We start from the raw sequence: 22630 nt of genomic DNA, 5'->3' as shown, positions 1-22630 counted from the left end.
ATAATCTCCGAGGCCTTGTATTAGCCTTACTTATATCTGGGACTGTCTTGCCATCTATTAGAGAGCTTGGAAGTTTTCAAATGATTAACATTTAGGTGGAGAGATAAACAAAAGCTCTCTGAGTACAGGGTAGGGCAGTGGCGAGGAAGAAGGAAAGCTGAGTGAGCTTGGGTTAAATCACTAAATCCCTGACCCTCAGACTTATCTATAAAATGGAGATACCATCTCTCTTCATAGTGTAGTTCTCAGTAGACATTCAACCAGAATGTCAGTTCCCTAATCCCCTTAAATATTGTTTGCTTAAAAAAAAAATTATGGTTGCTAAACTAATGACATTTTAAGTACAGAATGTTAGCATTTCCATTTAAAACAAAGTTTAAGAATATGCTCCCAGTTGATAACAGTAGCTAATTTCCTAGTGGAAGACTACAGTGGCTTACTTTACATGACATATTCAAGTAACTTTTGAATTTCTTAAAACAAACATATTATTTTTCCAAGAGAAATAATCAAGGTGTTTACAGATGATATTAACTAGCACTTAAGAAAAACTTCCACATCAGGATAGTCACTTCTCTGAAATAACTGTAGAAACAGGGTAAAATGAAATGAAAAAATAAATCAACAGCACACCTAAGCTACTATATGAATTTAAATTCTAATGTAATTTAAAAGATTTAATTTTCCAACTGACAACGTCAAGGACTTACAGCTAAGAAACAAGTTTAAAGGAATAACATGCCACTAAATTCTGTATTAAAATGTACCCATCACACTGTAGCATAGAGGAAAGCCAGAATGAAATGTGACTTGTTTATCAATAATTATGAAATAATCTTTGAAAGCTGTAACTGTCTAGGGTTTTTCTTTTTTCTTTCCAACATTATAACAGTGAAGCAACAACCCCCATTAATTCAGCACTATCCATTTAAATCAAATAATGACACTCATTACTATAAGCTACAAGTAAACCACCAAACCAAAACTATCACTACTATCTTTGGAATGCTGAAATGGATTTAATTCACTTCCTTGTCATTTGGATAAGAAGCGATGATAGACAACAGATTTTCAATGAATTCCACAGTCAAGAGGGGCCTCCCTGGTGGCTTGGTTAGTAAAGAATCTGCCTGTAATGCAGGAGACCCAGGTTTGATCCCTGGGTAGAGAAGATCTCCTGGAGAAGCAAATGGCTATCCACTCCAGTATTCTTGCCTGGAAAATTCCATGAATAGAGGAGGTTGGCAGGCTATAGTCCATGGGGTTGCAGGAGTCGGACACGACCTACCATCTGAGCAGTCAAGAAAGTTATATTATCTTGACATAAACACACTAGAAAATTCACTGTATGAAAATCATCAAATTTATAAACAAGCTCATCTTTCAGTATGCAATTTCAAGTTGTGGCCTCTTTCCCTATGACAGTCTTCTTTTTTCTCTATCTCCTCTCTTGCCATTTTTTCTTCCAGAAGTTTTGGAAAAAGCCAGTTGCAATTTAGTGCCAACTGGCAGAACTAAGAAGCTAAGGAGGTAAGAAGCAGAGACTGGAGTGAATCAGGGGCTAAGTGAATCCAGGCAGTTCTTGCATAGGGGCAACTGGAGCAGAGTGGCTGAGGAGATGTGCAGTGAGAACAAGTATGTGGCCACCTTGGTCAGTCAAAATACAGTACAAGATAAAGAACAGAGAAACAGCCAAGGGGAAAGGCTTAGAGCTGATTGTCTGTGAAGCAAACTGGCAGCAGCACTCCCAGGCCTGGGGCTGCGAGATTTGTATTCTTCATCTAAGCCCACAAAAACAGGGGGAGAAAATTATTTTAAAAAAATAAAGTGAATGTAACTTCAAAAGGCAGCAGAGTGACATAAACACAAAAGAATAAAAGACCAGCATAAATCTCTCCCCGCACCCAAAAACTAGACTCAGCTCAGGTACTCAGTGTGTCTCAGCCATTAGCTACGGGTAAATTATTTAATCTGTGCCTACATTTCAGTGAGTAACTACTTTAGAACATATGATTAACGAAGTCTTTTCCAGATCTGAAGTTTCCTGAATCTAATGGATTTAACAATTTTTGTCACACAGGATGCAGTTACTTTCTATCATATGTTATTCCACAACAAGAGGAGGACAACGTACCAGAATATAAATAAGAGGATATAGAATCGTAGTCCGGTATGCCTACAGACCACACTTCGCCATCATCTTTCATTAAATCCAAGAAGAAACTAATTCCCAATCTTCTTTAAAATGATCCACAAATTCTTAAGAAAAAACAAGGCCTAAAATCTAAGACTTCACTTTAAAAACACTCAGCAGTGGGAAATTTGATCATCTGTCAATTTCACTAAGCTTCACTTCAGCTTCATTTCACAGGACATACTCTAATGCCATTACACTTTCTGTTTTTCAACACTCTAAGTTAGGTTTCTATCTGCTATATGTTTCATATCCCACTTCAGTAAGTACAGTCCAAAACTGGCAGAGAGCTGAACGTGAATGAATCCAGGGGGTCAACTTATCAGTGGGCTCTACATAGAAAAACCAATCTAGCTGAAAGTCAGCTTTATTTATCACTTAAACTAAGTGCCACCTAGTGGCAAGTATTATATTTTACTAAATCCACTCAAGTCCTGTTCATTCAGCAAGTACTGTACAATCGAACCAATAGCAGTTGCTGCTCCACAATTATGCAACATAAGTAAAATACTGATCCAGTTCTTATGAAGCTTGCTGATAGATTAGATAAATGGATATACACAGAGAAAAAAATAATACAGATATATTTACATATTTGCAGAAAGATGTCAAATGTTACAAATGTTACAAAAGTATGCAAAAATACTCAGTATTTACTTAAAAGCTGGTGAAAACAGACTCTCAGTTCTTTTTTTTTTTTTTTTCCAGGCTCTCAGTTCTGTAGGTGCTCTTATACCTGTTCACCTCACTCAAACTTTCCCATTTGTAAATACTCAGATAGCTAGGTTTCAGTAGATCCCCTGGAGAAGGAAAAGGCTACCCACTCCAGTATCCTGGCCTGGAGAATTCCATGGACCGTATATTCCATGGGGTCACAAACAGTCAGACATGACTGAGTGACTTTCACTTTCTCCAATTAGTGGGTAGATCAGGAGCTCGGTACAGAACTATATAATTTTTTGCATGAAAAATTTCCTCATATTCAAACCAAAAGTTAAATGACTTGAAAAAGTATGCTGGACACTATGGAGACAATAAAAAGTTCAGTGGTTGCCACGATGGGATAAGGGAAGGAGAGGAAACTGGACAGGCAGGGCACAAAGGGTTTACAGGGCAGTGAAACTACTCTGTGTGCTACTACACGGGAGATACATTTGTACGTGTATTTGTCCAAGGGCTTCCAGGTGGCTCGGTGGTAAAACATCTGCCTGCCAATGCAGGAGCCACAGGAGATACAGGTTCAATCCCTGGGTTGGGAAGATCCCCTGGAGGAGGAAATAGCAATGCACTCCAGTATCCCTGTGGGATAATCCCACGGACAGAGGAGCCTGGCAAGCTACAACCCATGGGGTCGCAAAGAGTTGGACATGACAGAGCATGCACACACACACACACACACACACACACGCGCGCACTTGTCCAAACCTACACAATGTACCCCAATGTACAGTGAACTGCACTGTAAACTATGGATTTGGGGAGATATAACGTGTCAATGTAAATTCATCAATTATAACAAATATACTGCTTTATTGGGGGATACTGATCATAGAAGTGATTTGTGTGGGGGCAAGAAGTACACGGGAAATAGTCCCCTCAATTTTGCTGAACCTAAAACTATCCTAAAAAAAAAAAAAAGTCCCATTTAAAAAAGAAAAAAGGGGGAAAAAAAAGCAATTCCCTGGTGGTCCAGTTGTTAGAGGACTCAGCACTTTCACTGCTGAGAAACAGGTTTGATCCCTGATGAGGGAACTAAGATCCCACAAGCCATGCAGCACAGCAAAAAAAAAAAAAGTATGCTGGAAAAATAAAGCAAGATCTTAGTGCATCAGCACTTTTCTAAAAAGAGAATATACCTCTGTTACAAAAGAAGTTATTTATAATAATAAAAAAATCTGTAACACTGATTCCCTATTTTATAAGGCAACTAATATTGCAGTTATATAATATGATCTTTATCATGTAATTTAAAAAAATAGGGTTTCATAAAGCTGTGGTTCCCTCACAGCTCAGTTGGCAAAGAATCCGCCTGCAACACAGGAGACCCCGGTTCGATTCCTGGGTTGGGAAGATCCGCTGGAGAAGGGAAAGGCTACCCACTCCGGTATTCTGGCCTGGAGAATTCCATGGACTGTATAGTCCATGGGGTCGCAAAGAGTCAGACACTACTGAGCAACTTTCACTTCAAAGCAATAAACATTTTTCCTAGTTATATAAACTTACTGAGAAAAAAATTCTTATTCATTTATAACTCTAACACATACACAAAAAACATTAGTTCTACAGCTAAGTTAAAAATATTGAATATGGAAAAGAAAGCATGGGTCAATTTAAAAGGGTCAACTTGATTGTCAAGTGTATTCCATCTCACATCCAACTAGTGCAGCATTTTCACTGCAAGGCTTCTGCAACTTAGGATACCTAAGAAGCAGTAATTTTTTTTTGCTTTTGTAAACTTAAATAATTTCAATATTCTCAAAACTGTCATGAACTTACAACCCGACTGAACAGTTGTCATGCTTATTACTCTGCACTGTCTAAACTCAACAAACCTACACAAACATTTATACAGGTAACTAATTACAAACAATTATACAAACTAAGCCAGAGTGCCCCCAATACTTGTTTTTTCCCCAGTAGTAAACTGTGTTCAGGAAATGCATTACCCTTTTCACACCATTAGGATATCATTTCACTTCCTGAAGCAGAAGCAGGCCTAATGAGGCATAAACGATATCATGATGTTGTGCCAGGCCTACAGGGCATCCAGAACTGTCGGCAGGGTGTGAGAGATGGTAGCAATCGGACATTCAACATTCCTTCATCATTATGGCTGTCCAAGCAGAGACGAGAGCAACAAGAAGCAGACCCAAAAAAACTGGGGATGACTCTGTGATAACATGCATGGTCAAGCAATAATGTACCAAATATGTCTGCTCAAAGTACCAAGGAATATATTCCAAGGACTGTGGTCCTCAACACTAAATACACTGCTCCTTTCTAAAACATGACCCACAAACCACAGGTTGCAAGATAAAAAGGTTCATCTTGAATCCTGACTGCAAAAGGTTACCAAAAGAAACTGATAACTACAATTAAAGTATTCGTACACAGAACTTTACGATTTACAAATTACTTACACATACACTGTTTTATCTGACGCATATTTTACCTTACTTGATAGAAAATGTGCCTGGCAGATAAATACAACAAAAAATATCATTCGTTCTTTTATAGAGGTAGAACCTGAAGCTTGGAGAAATTATCTGTGAGTAATTTGTCTACAAAGCCTGAGTATTCCTGAAGATTATCAACTTATTTGGTTCAAAGACATGGATCCCCAAAAAAGCAGTCTACAGAGTCTTAAGGTTTAATATACGTCCCTATGCATATAAGAAGTATTTAAAACACTTAAAAATAATGTAACCTTGTGAGAAACACTGAATAGTCAACTATACAAAAAAACAAAATACGATATGTAAGCCTGTCAGTTTGTACAAACAATACACTATTTTCTAATAATCCAAAGGAGTTTTTGCCTAAGAATTGTACTGCAGTGTTCTCAGGGGCTATGGGCTGCCTTCAGCTGAAAATATCAATTCCTTTGGGTATTTCAGCAGCTAAGTTCCTTACAGAATCAACATATTCCCTGTACACATCAAATTCTGCTTACACGAACTATGTTGTATCAAGGCTTCAAAGTCCTCCAAGTTTCTTGTTCAAAAAACTTTTTACTGAGCCCCATCATGTACTAGACACTCTTTTGGATATAAGCATATATTAAGAAAAAGGCTTGTGTTATCTGCCATCAGGTAACCAACAGTCTTAAGGTATGATAGACAATTACAATTCAGTATGACACTTCCAAATGAATTACACCTGGTTCTTTAAGAATACATGCAGAGGCACTGAACCCAGCCTGGTGAATCCAGTTAGAATATCCTCAGACCCAAATCTACTAACACCAGCACTTGTCAAGCACATGGATATATTAAACTGCTAACTGAGCCCAAGCAAGGAACTCCAAATTCTTAAATATAGCTGGAGAATTGAATATGAAGGGACAGAAAGGCAAACAGTCCCACTGAAGAAACGGTAAATGAAATAATTATAGAGGACCTACATGCCATCCTAACATTTTTTTGAGCACCTGCTTTGTACCAAGCATCCTAAAATGTTTTCTTGCATTTGCATTTCACAGCAACCCACTGAACTAAGAATAATTACCCTGCAACTCATGGAGGAGGCAAGGAGAGGTGAAATCGCTTGTCAATCTTACTGAGGTTGTGGCAGAGACAAAATAGGAACCCAGTTCAGATTAAATCATAAAAGTGAGCTCATAAACTCTGCACTCAGCTGCCTCTCTTAACGAAAGCTGCTAGGGGGAGCCATTGAAAGGTTTTTAAACTAAGGAGTGAAGTGATCAGATTCACTCTTCAGAAAGACTATGTGGAAGTTGGACACAGAGGGTGCGTCTACAAGCAGAAAGAGAAAGCCGCAATGTCTATAGTAAGACAGGTGAGAACGATGACAGCATGAACTGTGGCAGTGAGGATGAAAGAGACAGATTCAAGAGTTTTTCAGGAGAGAAAATGATCAGTTCTTAGTGATTAAATGTAAAGGATTAGTTTTAGAGAGAACACCTGGTTTGCAGAACTAATGGGACATGACATCACCTACCAGGAATAGAGAAGCAACAGGTTTTGTTTGTTCAATAAATATCTACAGTGTCTCCCAAATGCAAGACTTTCCTAGGCCAAAGGTCAAGTCCAAAATTAAGGTCCTGCTTGTTGGACAATATTGAGAGTAAATGACAAAGCATTAAAAAATATATCAGGTATACTGAAAATTAGTTGTTACTATTAACATTCTGGTCTAGTCTAGTGAAAACATTTTGTGCTACCATTTTAAAAAATTAATACATGCAGAAAACAAATCAACAGAGGAAAAGCATCCCACAATTTTAAATGCTATTACATTTGAGTCTGACAGATCTTCAGTCTCTTACACAACACACACATACACACACCACCTTGTAATTTGTTTTACTTATCCATGTCCCTTTAAAAAAAAAAGAAAGAATCGATTTTACTACCCAAACTATAGTACATATTCAAGGGGTTTTCATCCTACTATCACCACTGTGATTTCCCAAGAACTTAGTTCATAACCTTCTACATGATTTTCTATAAAAATATGACATACTTCACATCAGCTTATTTCAGTGTGAAAGTGAAGTCGCTCAGCCATGTCCAACTCTTTGTGACCCCATGGACTATAGCCTACCAGGCTTCTCCATCCATGGGATTTTCCAGGCAAGAATACTGGAGGGGGTTGCCATTTCCTTCTCCAGGAGATCTTCCCAACCCAGGGACTGAACCCGGGTCTCCCGCATTGTAGGCAGACGCTTTACCGTCTGAGCCACCAGGGAAGTCCAATTCTTATTTCAGTAAGAATTCCTAGATTTTTAGCCACAACTTTCATCCAAAGATGCTTTCTGCAAATCCTAAAGCACAGCAGTCCTATGCAGATGTGGCAAGTTACTACAATTCCCATTTTACTACATAGTTAGGAAATTGGCCCAGGGGAAGCAGAGTAACTTGGAAATAATCACAGAGCCAGATGCCAAAAATAACAACTTTTAGTCAATCCATGAGAAAATACTGCCCCTAGTTGAAATAACATGAGATTTCGTATTAGGAGGAAGCAAAATATAAAGTCATGTTTTAAAGCAAAGTCCTAGGTTTTTAAGATACATCTTTAAAATGACTGAATACTAATTTGAAAGTTTGCAAAAACTTTCAAATACCATTTCCTCCCTAATACTTTGTCCATCAAGAGTGGCAGAGAAAAAAAAAAGAATGGCAAAGATTATTTAATGAATTACAGCCGGCAAGAGTGGCTTCCCCTCTCCCCAAATTATTATCTTAGCCACTTAAGATACTTATAGAAATCTGCTGGTATAGAACCACAGGTAAGTTTTAAACTTATTTAAAAACCGTATGTTAGAATAGTTGTGAAAATAGTCTAAGTGGGTCTCTCATACTTTTTCCTGAAAATATACTCTACAGACCCATCTGCAATTTGCATGCACAATAAATTTAAAGCTTTAATAGTCAATAATCTGAAAGTTTCCCAATCACAACTCATGCTGTATGTTTCCAAATATACTGTTTGATATAATTTAATAAAGGTGCTGTTTTATTTGGTCACCAATAAAGGTCTTACACAATTTAGAAACAAAAAACACAACTTGATTTTTTAAAGTTGCTTTTGTTTGTGTTCTCATTCTTATCTGCACAAGTCAGAGCAAAATACCTTCCATTAATACAAGGCATTTACACTTTGCTTGCAGTCAGAAACAACAGTGCGTGCTCAAGAATTTACTTTCAAAAGAATGAGTTTGCACTAGGAACAAATAAGGAAGACAAAATGATTGTTGGTGGAATCCACTCATGGAACCCAGACTGCAAATTTTCACACAAGCCTCACGTATCAATTATGAAAGGTGATTTTCAATTAATTAAAATTAAACTAATTCAAACTAATTCTAATCACGGCCTTAAAAAAAATGCTTTCCACAGCACCAATATTCCTCATACTTGTACATCCTCTACTAGTAGCACTTCTCATGGTTTACAAATGAAAAGACACTCCAAATGATTTTATAGACAACATATCTTCTAAAGTAATGATCAACTAGTGGGGGGGACACTGTCCTGAACAACATATTCAGTCTAGTAACATCGCAAAATCTAATACCTATTATTCCAGGCACGAGAATATTTAGGCAACATTTAAGTACACCAGACCACCTTCCCCCAACTCCCACACAAAACTCCAAGCTTTTAATATTTCCATAACAATAAGCACTCTGAACAAATTAAAGCTCTTTTAACACTAGAAGCCCTTTTACCTTAAAGATTATCACTTAAATGTCTTTTAACTGAATTTGATGAATGCATTCCACAAGATTCTAGAAGCAGTATTCATCAACCCAAACAGCACTCTTAAACGCTTTCCTCATTTCAACTTCAAAGATGAGGCAGAAGGGCTGTCATAAATCTAGAGGCAAAAGCACATAACTGTAAACTGTCTAAAAATTAAGAAAAGGTAAAACAGTTGTATCAAATTCCAAAGCAGCAAAATTCCCTCCCTTTTTCCTTACAAAGTGGGAGTTACTGGTAAAATAACTGAACTCTAAATCTAGAATCTTGAAAATGCTGAAATTCTCCACCCCAGCATTCACAAGTTTTTCAACACCAAAATGCACTCAACTGCTACGCACACACCAAATGAATATCCAACATGAAAACTGAAAGTATTCTCACACATCAACAAAAAAATACACCTTGCGCCTCTACAACACCCTCAGCTAATCCAGATGCAAAGCTACGACAGCCGCCCTTGGCCTAGGTCGTCAGAAACCTTGGGGCGGGGGGCGGGCGGGGGCAATAATCAAGAGACCAAGATCTTTTTCTAGTGTTTTCAATTAAGTTTTCAAGCAAAACAACCAGGCGCCTAAAGAGACCGCGAAGAAAACTGCAGATACTGTAATCTCGAGAGAAAAGGGTGGTAGGGAGGTGTGCACGCAATCCCGAGAGAAAAGGGTGCCGGAGAGGAGGAGCGCCAAGGAGGAAACTTAAGTATCCGCACGCATCTTTGAGACCCACAAAAACAACAACAACAAACCGTAGGGTCTGTGTTCTCGTAGAAACACCAGATGGAGTCCCCGGGGCTGAGACAGTTCAGCCGACAAACACCGTAGGTAGTGGATAAATCAACCGATGATGGGAGGTGAAAGGGGTGCCAAGCAAATAAGCCACTGGATGGGGGAGACAAAGCCTCCGGGGATAATCTCGGACCAACCAGAAAGGTGAGAGGGAAACGCTCCAAAGAAATACAGCAATAAAAATTGAAAGATAGAAATCTGATGCCTGGGCTGTGGCAGGTCACTAAGCTACCTAATAGAGAGGGGGACAACAAAGGGGTCCGGGAGCAAGGACAGCTGAGGGAAGGAGAAAGGATGCGGGGCGCGACGGGTCGGACAAAGCGCCCAGGGCGGCGAAACAAAGGGCCGGGGGTAAAGAGTAGCGGGGGGCAACGGAGAAAGACAAAGCGCACGGGACCGGGGGCACCAGCCCGGCGAGACGGCGACGACGGCCCGGAGGAACAAAGCTGCGCGGGGCTGGGAGGCAGGGCCGGCGCGCGGCGGCGCGGAAGGCGCGCGGCGGGCACGGCGCCCGCGGGCCCCGCGCTCCCGGCCGCACGCCCCGCGCTCCCGGCCGCACTCACGCCCGCACCCGCCGGCCTCGCCGCCGCCGTCGCCCGCCCTCACGCGCCGGAGCCCGAGCCACGGCGGCGCAGAGCGGGCAGCGCACGGCCACACGCCGCCGCCGCCGCGCTCGGCGCACGCGACACCGCCCCCGCGGCTCCCGGACGCCAAGCGTGCCGCGGCCCTCGAACCCGCCGCCAGCCGCAGGGTGCTGGACGCCCGCAACTTTCCCGGTTCCCTGAGCTCGGATTCCCCAAGACTTACCCTGTCACAACAGGCGCCATCTTCCACAAACTCTCGCCAAAACTCCAACCCTCGCGAGATTCCCCCGACGCCTTCCCTGGTCCCTCTCCCCCGCCCCTTCCCTTTTTCCTCACTCCTCGATTCCACCCAGCCCCCGCGCTCCTTTTCCCCTCGCAGCAGCCGCAAAGAGCCAGACGCCTCGCGCCGCCAACAGCTTAGGGGATCCAGCTCGCTGCCTTCCCTGGAAACCTACCCAAGCGATGGAGCATGCGCAGGCGGCTCCTCCGCAGGCGAACCCTCCATCTGGTCCACAGGGATCGCTCCGGTTATCCGGGTTTTGGGACGCGCCCTGAGGGACGTACGTGGAGACTGAGGAAAACCGGAGGGGATTACTGGGGGACGGGGAATGGAGGGGTCAGGAGGCGGAGCCCAGGGTAGAGAGGAGGGGTCCTGGGAAAATCTGCCGCGTTTCACAGGCCTAGATGAAACACCTCCTCAAATGGGTGTTTTCCAAGTGGCTTCCCGCTCACTTTAGTTCCCAGCCCTTTTCATTCATTCACACGTTCATTGGACGCCTTCTTTATGGTAATGTCAGCGTTAGGTACTGGAACTACAAAGATGCCTGGAGTTCGGAGGAGTAACAAACCAGGAACTTAGTTCATTCGACCCCCTGGGTAGCAGACCGACAAGGTTACAACGTGGACCGAGCCACCAGATCTCTGTATATGAAAAACTTTTTTGAGGTTGAACTCTATTGCCTTAGCTTTCTTCTCCTTGGGTGTGAAATAAGGTCAGGCCAAGGCCTCTAGCAAAGTCACCACTACTGTGTCCACCTTGCATACAGACGCCGGGGCGCTGCGAAGCTTTCTCCAGCGGTGAAAACTGTACTGTAATTGAAAGCCACCACTGCCCCAGCCAGCACATAACTCAGAGGTTCTACTTGGGCAGGGAGCTACCTGTCGCGTAAACCTCCCGAGGACCTCATCGCAGACCCAAGACGTGTGTGAACCCGGGTGGTATATGGGGACAGACTCTGACAAGGTCCTCCCGTGGGCCTGGCAGAGTGGAAGACACAGCTCGCTCCCCTAAATGTATCTCAGGCGACCTAAACCGGGAAGCCCCCGAGCAAATTGGCCCGTCTGGGCATACAAGAAAGGTGCAGGACTCTACCCGCCCTCCCAACCTGCAGCACCCCTTTCTCCTCCCCCCCCTCCCCGCTTTGCCCTTTCAATTCCTAGAGATTCCCAGATCCAGCACTGCCTCCGCAGGGAGCCCCAAAACCCGGAGTACTGGAATCCACAGCCCGAAACCTGCTGAAGGCGCTGCAGGATTGGCGCGGCACGCGCGAGCCGCACTGCGCATGTGCCCAATGCGGGCAGCCCCGTCTCACGCTACATCTCCTTCCCACCGCCTTCCACTACTCGATTCAGACACAACACGGGCCGTGGGAAATTTCTTAAACCTCGCGAGAACGCGCCCACTGTTGTCTATGCGTTTGCCCCAAATCTCGCGGGGCCCAGGCGGGACAGGTGTTTGTCTAGTGCAGCTCCCAGCGCCGTTCGTGCCGCGCGTGCCCGGGCGGCGGGCGGGGTGGGAAGGGAGCGGCTCGCTGAGGAGGCGGGGCTGGGGGGCGCGTGGCGGGGAGCGCAGGGCGGAGGGCGGCTGGGAGGGGCCCGACGTCTCGCACACACAGGCCGCGTGACGCTTTGTGGAAGGAAAGTGGGGGTGGTGGAGGGGCGGATTCTAAAAGAAGGGGAAACCTGGAGATTAGAAACTCCTCCTGGTGCGGATGGTAAGAGGTCAGACTCGAGGGCAGGAGGAGCCCTAGGCCGCTCCCCGGGGAGGTTTCCTGTCGCCCTCCACGCGCCTGGTACTTTCCTAAAATGTGTTTGACGCCGCGCCCCCGGCCTCCGGGAGCTGACAGCCCCCAGTGTCGCGTTTGAGTCATGCCTCTGAGTCACCCAGTCTGGCCACCACTTTACTTTAAAACAAGTTTGGATTCCCTTAGCTACTCTCTGATAGCAGTTGGTTGTTTTCTGTCTGAGGTACCCGCTGGTCTTGCTTGTTAGCTAGGGAAAAAGTGCTGCTTTCTGTGCTCTGACGTTTTACACTTGTATAGATTTCGCCTCCCATTCAAGGACGCATTTAAAAATTTTCTTCCCGCTAATCTTTTTTAGACTTCCCTGCTAGCTCAGACGGTAAAGAATCAGCCTGCAATGCAGGAGACCCCCGTTGGATCCCTGGGTCGGGAAATGCCCCCGGAGAAGAGAATAGCTACCCACTACAGAGTTCTTGCCTGGTGAATCCCTTGGACAGAGGAGCCTGGAGGGCTACAGTCCATGAGGTCGCAGAGTCTAACCTCTTTTTGCCTTTTGAAGTAATCCCTATGTATTAGTTTCTGTTCCTTTTTTTTTTTTTTCCCTTTTCTCCAGTTATATGACTTACTGGTTTTGCTTTCCTTCACCTTTTTATGTGTTTGTTGAAATATTCATTTCGAATTTTGGATATCGTTTTATCAGGTGCTTTAGTCACAACTCTTTTAAGTGCGTTCCTTCTTTTTGGATTGTTTGTCCAGGAAATTCCTTTTGAGATTCTTCAATCAGGCACTTTTGAGATTGTCTTCGTGTGGTTTCTGTACCAGTCTAGCCTGGCATTTTCTCAGAACTGGTGTCTTGATGACATCGTAGACCCGCAAATGAAAAATTAAATTGAGTTTTTGAATTTGGGAAAACAGCGACTCCTCTAATACAGAGTTCATATTCTGCTAGTTATACCGTGGACGAGAAATCCAAGTTTTTGAATTGTTTTCAAGGTTATTAGTTGTGTGTGTGCATGCACATTTGCCTATTCGTTTGATTAAGTAGTTCACAAAAGGAAGGAGAAAATTTAAGAATCTTTAATGCGGTATCTCAATGCAAAGCTAATTTGGATTAGGCTTGCTTCAAGAGAACAGTACCCATGAGCACACATTCCTTCAAAGGAATCAAGCCTTTATCCCAAGAAGGGATTACAGTCATAGTCTGGTCTAGGCTATTCATCTGATCTGGAACCATTGCGATCTAAGAGCCCTAGCCACAGAAAGTTACGGTAACCATGGTAACTCAAATTACACTCCCATTCACCCTAATACATGCACTACCTGTGTTCTTCCCCGTCCTAGTAAATGATATTCCATCCTTCCATTTAAGCCAAGAACCCTGGAGTCATTCTCATTTCCTTTCCTTCTCACATCCAACATTCAACCTAACAAAATCTTGCTGGTTCCACCTTCAGAATAGACTCACAGTCCAAACACATCCACACCTCTACGGCAACCGTCCCAGTCTAACCCATCTCATTTCTCACCTGTTGTCCAGGAAGTCTAATAACTGGTTCTGCCTTCATCCATTTTGCCTTTTCTCAGTCTGTTTTCAGTAGACAATTCAGTGTAACTCTCTAGAACTCTCCAATGGCTTTCCTACGAGGCCTACTACCCAAACCCCATACCTCAACCTCATCTCTTCCTCTTGCTCATTGAGCCCCAACCAGCATCATTCCTTGTGTTCCTGGGATGCACCAGGCGCACCCTCAACTCCTATCTTTGCTCTTTTCCCTAGATGCCTTATAGATACTTCCTTTACTGCTTTCAGGTCTTTGCTTAAATGTCACCTTCTCAGCGAGCCCTTCCATGACCCCCCTTCACAAAAGTAACTCTTCTTACTCCCTGTTCCCTCCTTCTTTATTTTTCCCATGGTCCTATTGTAAACTAACATGCCATACATCAGATCTGCGTATTGTGTCTATTATCTGCCTACCTCCCCCCATTCTAATCTTAATATGAGCAGGGACTTTAGTCTATTTTGTTTATTGTTCATACCTCAGCCATCAGAACAATGCCTGCTGCAGGATAGATGCTCAGTAAGTATTTGTAGAGTGAATAGGATGTCTTCCACTTCTAGAATAGATTAGAAATTATTCTGAAGACTCACTAAGCCTTCTAGACTTCAACAGAATATCGAGGCTAGGTCAGTAGTGAATACCCCACTGCCATCTTGCCTGGGGAAGGCCTATAGAACAAACACCTCTGTTAACTTTTTGCAAAAAAACAATTCTTACTCTTGAGTTAGGCCAGTAGGTGCGCCTACACTTACTTGAAGTGTTTCCTTTACTCTCCATTTTAGCTTCCCTCATAGCTCAGTCAGTAAAGAGTCTGCCTGCAATGCAGGAGACCCAGGTTTAATTCCTGGGTCAGGAAGATCTCCTGGAGATCTTGGCAACCCACTTCAGTATTCTTGCCTGGAGAATCCCATGGATAGAGGAGCCTGGCAGGCTACAGTCTGTGGGGCTGCAAGAGTCGGACACAGCTTAGCGACTAAGCCACCACCACCACCACCACCAGGAAAGAAAACGCTATTGGCAGGATGTAAAGAAACAGGCATTCTCATCTGTTGCTAGTGGAGTGAAAATGGGTATGCTGTGCTTAGTCACTTCAGTCACATCTGACTCTCTGCGACCATATGAACTATATCCCACCAGGTTCCTCTGTCCGTGGGATTCTCCAGGCAAGAATACTAGAGTGGATTGCCATTCCCTTCTCCAGAGGATCTTCCCAACCCAGGAATCAAACAGACATGTCATGTCTAACCTGCATTGGCAGGCGAGTTCTTTACCACTAGCACCACCTGGGAATCATAATCTTTATGAAAACCATTTTGATAAAACTTATCTCTACCTATTAATCCTACAACTCTGTTTCTAGAAATCTGTCCTATGAATATACTCACATTTGTGAAATTACCTGTACATATAGTGTAGCATTGCTCTTCCCTTGTGGCTCAGCTGGTAAAGAATCTGCCTGCAATGTGGGAGACCTGGGTTCGATCCCTGGGTTGGGAAGATCCCCTGGAGAAGGGAAAGGCTACCTACTCCAGTATTCTGGCCTGGAGAATCCCAGGAGAATTCTGGAGAATTCCATGGACTCGTCCATGGGGTCCCAAACAGTTGGACACAACTGAGTGAATTTCACTTTCACTTTCATAGTGTAGCATTAGTGATGGTAGAGAATACTGTAACAATCTAAATGTCAATCAAGAGGAGGTGTCTTATATATTCATAGAATCAAATAGTATGCATTTATTAATAAGCAGAGGGTGCTTTTTATGTAATTATATGGAAGGATCACAAAGTTTAAAAAAACAAGGTGCAAAATAATGATAGGTAAATAATACTTATTTGCCTGTATGTATCTAAAAGGGCTCTGGAAGGATACACGAGAAACTAATAATGACTGCTTCGCTATAAGGAACTCAACTGTTGGAGGATATAGGTGAAGAGGTGGCTTATCTTGGAACCTTTGAATTTTGTAGAAGCACACATTTTTTTTTTCAAAATATAAAACATTTTAAAAGGGGAGGATGAAAGGGAATAAATGTGCAACAAGAAAAAAATGATCAAAGTGTTTTCTTTTTCCCAACTGCTAGAAAATTACTTTCTAAAAAAAAACAAGAGAAAATTATTTTCTAAAAGAAGTGATGTATATGATAATACCATCTCAGTAGAATTAAGAACTGCAGGACTTAATCCCGATCATCTGGTAACATTGAGTCCATTCAAGCAGCAAGTTCAGAGTCCCTACCACTCCATGTCAGATATCATCTTTGGTGGTTTACAAAGATGGGTAGTACAGAGACTTCAGGGGATACCCCAGATAACAGAGTACACAGACCAGTTGCATGGTAATTTTAGGGTGGAGGCATGAGTTTAATGGCATTGGGGTACAGAGGAAGAAGCACCTAACTCTTGCCTGATGGGCCCAGGGAAACCTTGCAGAGATGACTTTTGAACTAAATCTTAGTGGAGTGGGAGTTCAGAAGACAGTAAGAGGAGGAAGCATAAGAAGCACAGGAAACAGCATGTTCAGGCTCTGAGGTGTGAAAGAGCATCTTGTATTCAGGGGAACTCCAGGTGGTGCATATAGAAGCGGGGGTAGACAACCTAGTCACGGTAACTGGAACAAGCTGGTAAAAAGGTGGTCCTCACAAGTTGGTGGGTTCCACTCCCTAAGACGCTGAATGAGTAAATCTGTGCTGGAGCCCAGGAACAGGCGTTTCTAAGAAGACTGGTCAGGGATTCTGATGCACATTGTCCACGAATCAAACTTTGAGAATCTTTGTTGTGGGAGTTAGATGTAACTTTCTTCAGGAGTTTCACATTAAAGGGAGCAATGACATATAGTTCCTTGGTTAAAAACAATAAGTGAAATATTTAAATATTAAGAAGAATAAGTTTGGGGGCTTCAGTATATATCCCCCTGGAGGAGGGCATGGCAACCCACTCCAGTATTCTTGCCTAGAGAATCCCCATGTACAGAGGAACCTGGCAGGCTGCAGTCCATGAGGTCGACTGAAATACTAACCACTGCACAGCACAGCACCAGTATATATCCAGTAGATACGTGAGGCAAATAGTGGCAACGAGATGAGCACATTTGTGAAGGGATCTTGTTTTGCTCTGGTGGTTTAAACATAACAGACGTTTCAACATTGCTTTCATTCTAAGGTTAAGTTACACCAACTCATATTAATGAGACACACCAGGACACTGAAAATTTTACTAGGCAGCCCCATGATGGAGAATACTGGTTCTAGCGCCACATTGCATAGGTTCCAACTGTAGAACCTGAAACAAGCTAGTTAACCTACCAATACCTCAGTTTCCTTGCCTGTAAAATAGAGAATAGCAGCTAATTCATAGGGTTGTCATGACAATTCAAAGTGTTAGTTCTGTTGAAAGCACATAGAAAGATACCTGTAACATAGTTGCTATAGTAGTGTTCATTTTTATCACTGTTATTTTTTATTTAATAAATGTATAAAATGCCTTCATCTCATGAAAATTCTTGTGAAGCATATCAAAATGTCTTTAATGCTTCAATAATCAGTGTTAAAATAGCTAAACATAGAGATGATTTTATCCAGATTGATGTTAATTCATTTCTTTATCACACCCATTCAGATATGGCAATGTCATTATTATTATTTAATTTCTAAAAGATTCACATGTCCAAAAAGGTTAAGAAACCTGCTGTAGATGGCCAACAAGAGCCTCTGAGGATGTAAAGCAGGGCTTGATGTGATCAGATTGTGGAGTGGCTGTGAGCCTAAGAAAATCTTCCTGATAACTTGTTAGAAATTGAAAGCCTTTTACTTCACAAAAGTCTCTTAACTCGTGGTTTTCATTCATCCTGATGCCTCCCTTTTTAATGAAAGTACCCCTTTCATTTTCTACTGTGTGCTAGTTAAGGTTAATAAAATGTATATGAGATTGGAAAAGTTTATTTTCCTTAAACACTAGGCAAGTCTATAAGGAAAATAAACTCTAATTCTAGAATTAAAAGAAATAAAGAGATCACTGAAAGTGAGTCATAGAGCAGGCTTCAGGAAGGTGAACTTGAGAAACAAAAATAAATATTTACCCTTTGCTTTCCAATTGTGTTTGATTTTAAATAGGATTCTTTGGCCCTGAGAATTTGATTTCTCTTTTCTTTCTTTTTAGGTCTGACTGAGTGACTGAACTGAACTGAACTGAAAGCAAAGCTTGAGGAGGGCATGGCAACCACTCCAGTATTCTTGCCTGGTGGAGAATCCCATGGACAAGGAGCCTGGCAGGCTACAGTCCAAAGGGTCACAAAGAGTCCCAGACATGACTAAAGTGACTTAGCATGCTTTCACACAAAACAAAGCTTAACATATGCAGCACTTCAAGAAAGTGAAAGAAGAAAAATTATAAACCATTTACCCTAATGATGTGATATGCAAATAGAATCAAATATACCTTTGGTAAGAAGAATGTGTACAAGTCGTATAATTTTCTTTTTATAATATAAACAAGATAAAGCAAGTAAACACTATCTATACAGGGACTTCCCTGGTGGTCCACTGGCTAAGCCTCCACGCTCCAATACAGGTTTGATCCCTGGTCAGGAAACTAGATGCCACATGCTGCAACTAAAGATCCTACATGCCACAACTAAGACCTCACACAATCAAGTAAGTAAATACTTTAAAAAGAAAAGAAGAAAAAAAAAAAACTACACAAAAAGTAACACACTAAAAAAAAAAAAAAAAGTAACACACTATATGATTTGTAAAATTCTAGTTGTGAAAGTTGCTCAGTCCTGTCCAACTCTTTGCAACTCCATTGGCCTCCTGATGCAAACAAAGAACTGAGTCACTGGAAAAGACCCTGATGCTGGGAAAGATTGAAGGCGGGAGGAGAAGGGGCTGACAGAGGATGAAATGGTTGGATGGCATCACCGACTCAATGGACATGAGTTTGAGTAAGCTCCGGGAGTTGGTGATGGACAGGGAAGCCTGGCATGCTGCAGTCCATGGGGTCGCAAAGAGTCAGACACAACTGAGCGACTGAACTGAACTGAACTGAGTTGTGAAAAGTGAAAGTGAAAGTTGCTCAGTCATGTCCATCTCTGCGATCCCGTGGACTATACAGTCCATGGAATTCTCCAGGTCAGAATACTGGAGTGGGTAGCCTTTCCCTTCTCCAGGGGATCTTCCCAACCCAGGGATCAAACCCAGGTCTCCCGCACTCCAGATGGATTCCTAGCCAGCTAAGCCACAGTTACCTGTGTATAAAGAATGTATTTGAGTTTTGATTTTCTAAATGTTCCGCTTTGTTATATATCATATATTGTGGTTTTTTATTCCATGTTGAATCAATGTTGAAGAGTCATAATTAGCAAAACAGCTGGGTTAGAAAGAAAAAAAGCTTTGGACTAACTCTGTCATTGAGTCCTACCTCCACCACTAGCCAGCTAGCTAACTTTGGGCAAGCTAACCTTTCCTTATGTGCAAATGAGGAATGTAAAACCTATGGCTTACAACTATTTTGAAAATTATTTGAGATATTACATGAAATAACTGGGGACATAGTAAGTACTCAGTAAATGCTGTTTCTTTAGGAAATTCTACCACCCATGACAATGCTCAATTTTCTTTTCTCTCAGATGGACTAAGACTCTCTGCCTTAGAGATTTCTTACACAGATCAAATCAGGTAATTACATAGATAATTAAATGGCAAGCATTATCTTTAAATAAGTTTATTGTATTTATTTGGATTGGCACATTTATTTGTAAAAATTTGAGTATGGTTTTATAGCAAATCAATAGGGCAGAAAAAGACCCCTACATTTTCTCCCCTGGCCTGAGTTACTATTAACCTGGGGCATAAATGACCTTTATAAGTTTTTCAAAGAAAGCCTACTCAAAGGGTTTATTCTTTGTATCTGTGTTGTTTTGTGTCAGAGATAGTGTAATGATAAGTATCAGCTTGCAGATATGACCTTTGTGGCTAGCACCCTTGTCCAAAATAGACTAAGGACCAAGAAGATCAACTTTGGAAACAGTCTACTCAACAACCACTGACAAATAGTGAAAGATACCAGACAATTACCATCTCATGAAATACCTAGCTCTGTCAAAGACAGCTATCAAAGACAGTGGAGAATCCCTGTGAACATCATAATGAGAGTTGTACATTGTCACTTTAAAAATCGTCATTATGTCAGTATGTTGATATTTTTTATTTTAATTAATTAAAAAAATTTAATTGTCACTATGTCAACAAATGGGAATTAAAGGAGAAACCTTGTGAAATGACTGCAGGGGAAAAAAAGATAATTTTTAAGTAAGCTATCAGTGAATATTGAGTACAAATGTAATTCAGTGCAATAGAAGAAATAGAAAGGTTTCATCTCAGTGTCATAATGATGTGTTTAATTTCTAAAATGCATTAAAGAAACTCTATGTAAAGGAATCCTTAACAACTCCTTGTTACATATTGGGGCTTCCCTGGAGGCTCAGACGGTAAAGAATCTGCCCGCAATGCAGGAGACCCAGGTTTGTCCCTGGGTTGAGAAGATCCCCTGGAGAAGGGAATGGAACTCCAGTATTCATGCCTGGAAAATTCTATGGAAAGAGGAGCCTGGGGGATTCCCATATTCCAACTGGTATTGTCCTACGGGTACTTTTTTTCCCCTTAAATGGTTATTTAACAAAATTCTACCGTGATTAGCATTCTGTGGAAGATAAAATAAATTGTAGCAAGGTGTTACTAATATTGTATCCCACTAGTGGAAAAAAACATTTCTCAAGATCTTAGCTGCAAATTGCCTCCCATCTAAGTACTTTGAGAAGATTTGGAAATTTATGCATGCTTTTTTTTTTTTCCCCCCTTTCTCCCAGCTTTCAAAACCCTTGGCTTAAATTCTACCCTCAGAATTACTTCTGACTTCAGTGAGAGTTTTAAACTATCGTTTGGGAGGAACATTTGGCTCTTGCTTTTTCAAGTCTAAAGTTCTCCAGAAATGTTCTTATGAAAAGTGAATCTGATTTTCATCATGCAGTTTTACCTACATAGCATCATATTTTCCTTCACCAGCAAACACTAAGTATTTTATTTTTAACTAGCAAGGCTATATCTTTATTTGCATGGTACTTTCCAAGTTTCCAAAATAGGAAACAAATCACAGAATCTAGGCCAAAGAAAAGGACTTAAGAACTGAAAGAAAACTTCTGAAAAACAGATTACATACAGAAGTACTCAGTTTTATAAAACAGAGGATTTTTTAAAAGTCATATGCCAATCTAACATGCAGCAGAGCCGCTTTCTGTTTAAAGGGGTACTGTGATATGCAGTTTGTGAAATGTCAATAATATGATTAAGTCTACACCATCCCAAGCCTTCTGACAAACACTGTCTCAGTCAGTCCTCAGGACAAAGCCACAGGTAGGCTCTCCAAGTGATGAGACTCAGAGAGCATCACTTGTACAAGTTATACTTCTAGAAGTGGAATTTAAGCTTGAGAGGTTTGTTTGGGCTTTTTTGATACAGAAATTTAAATCATTATATTATTACAACCTGGTAGAGAATATATTGTGTCATATACTCAGAGGAGAAGGGGACGACAGAGGACGAGATGGTTGGATGGCATCACTGACTCAATGGACATGAGTTTGGGTAAACTCCGGGAGTTGGTGATGGACAAGGAGGCCTGGCGTGCTGCGATTCATGGGGTCACAAAGAGTCGGACACGACTGAGTGACTGAACTGAACTGAATACTCAGAGTATCAGATTATAACTTTTAAAAATTATTTATAAAAATATAAATTCTAAAGAATGCAGAAAGATTTATGTTTTAAAAGCCAGTAATGTTACATATATATATATATATATATATATGTAAATCAGTCATATAAACTAGTAACAGTGAGTGGCTAAGGATAGGTAGCTGAGGCAGAGAGAAGACCTAATACTCTTGTGGATTTTTTTGCTATATTATTTTAAAAAATAATTCACCAAGGACATCACAGGAAAAGAAGCCTATGGACCCCTAAATATAAACACAGAAATGCTCAACAGAATTCTAGCAAACACTGAACAAAGTAGGAATAGAAGGGAGCTTCCTCAACCTGCTAAAGGCATCTATGAAAAATCCAGAATCAATGTCATTTTTAAACAGAAAAGACTGATATTTTCCCACTAACATGAGTAAGAAGACAAAGATTTCCATTAGAATCACTTGTATTCAACCTTGTCCTGGAGATGCTACCCAAGCAATTTGGCAAGAAAATTAAATAAAGGGTATCCAGGTTGAAAAGAAGGATGAAAAATGTCTCTATTTGCAAATGATAGCATTGTATATATAGAGAATTTTAAGGATCCCACTAAAAATGCATTAGAACTAATCCTTTTTGCTATATACGTTTGCACTTGCTATGTAAGTTTAGCAAGTTTGCTAGATACAAAGTCAGTATTCAAAAATCAGTTGTCTTTTTGGGACTTCTCTGGTAGTCCAGAAGCAAAGACTCTGTGCTCTCAATGCAGGGAGCCTGGGTCAGGCCCCTGGTCAGGGAACTAGA

General features: G+C 41.6%; 1 protein-coding gene across 6 annotated transcripts in view; it reads right to left on the bottom strand.

Annotated features, from left to right (window-relative positions):
* RBPJ (recombination signal binding protein for immunoglobulin kappa J region) overlaps positions 1–22630 on the bottom strand; it is a 227640-nt gene that overhangs the window by 96431 nt on the left and 108579 nt on the right. The window contains exon 1 of one of the 6 annotated variants that reach the window (XM_043871438.1): positions 10966–11051. The exons of 1 other annotated variant lie outside the window; for it this stretch is intronic. In XM_043871438.1, coding sequence (XP_043727373.1) covers positions 10966–11015 — 50 coding nt within the window. In that variant the 5' untranslated portion in view covers positions 11016–11051. Of the gene's footprint in view, positions 1–9110; positions 9247–10733; positions 10865–10965; positions 11052–22630 lie in introns of those variants that run through there. 4 more of the 6 variants (XM_043871440.1, XM_043871441.1, XM_043871442.1 and 1 more) reach the window with 4 other exon arrangements.

This window comes from Cervus elaphus, chromosome 17 (assembly GCF_910594005.1).
Source record: "Cervus elaphus chromosome 17, mCerEla1.1, whole genome shotgun sequence".
In the NCBI taxonomy this organism is placed as follows: domain Eukaryota; kingdom Metazoa; phylum Chordata; class Mammalia; order Artiodactyla; family Cervidae; genus Cervus; species Cervus elaphus.
The sequence above is the reverse complement of the archived record's forward strand: the minus strand, read 5'-3'. Positions and strand labels throughout refer to the sequence as shown.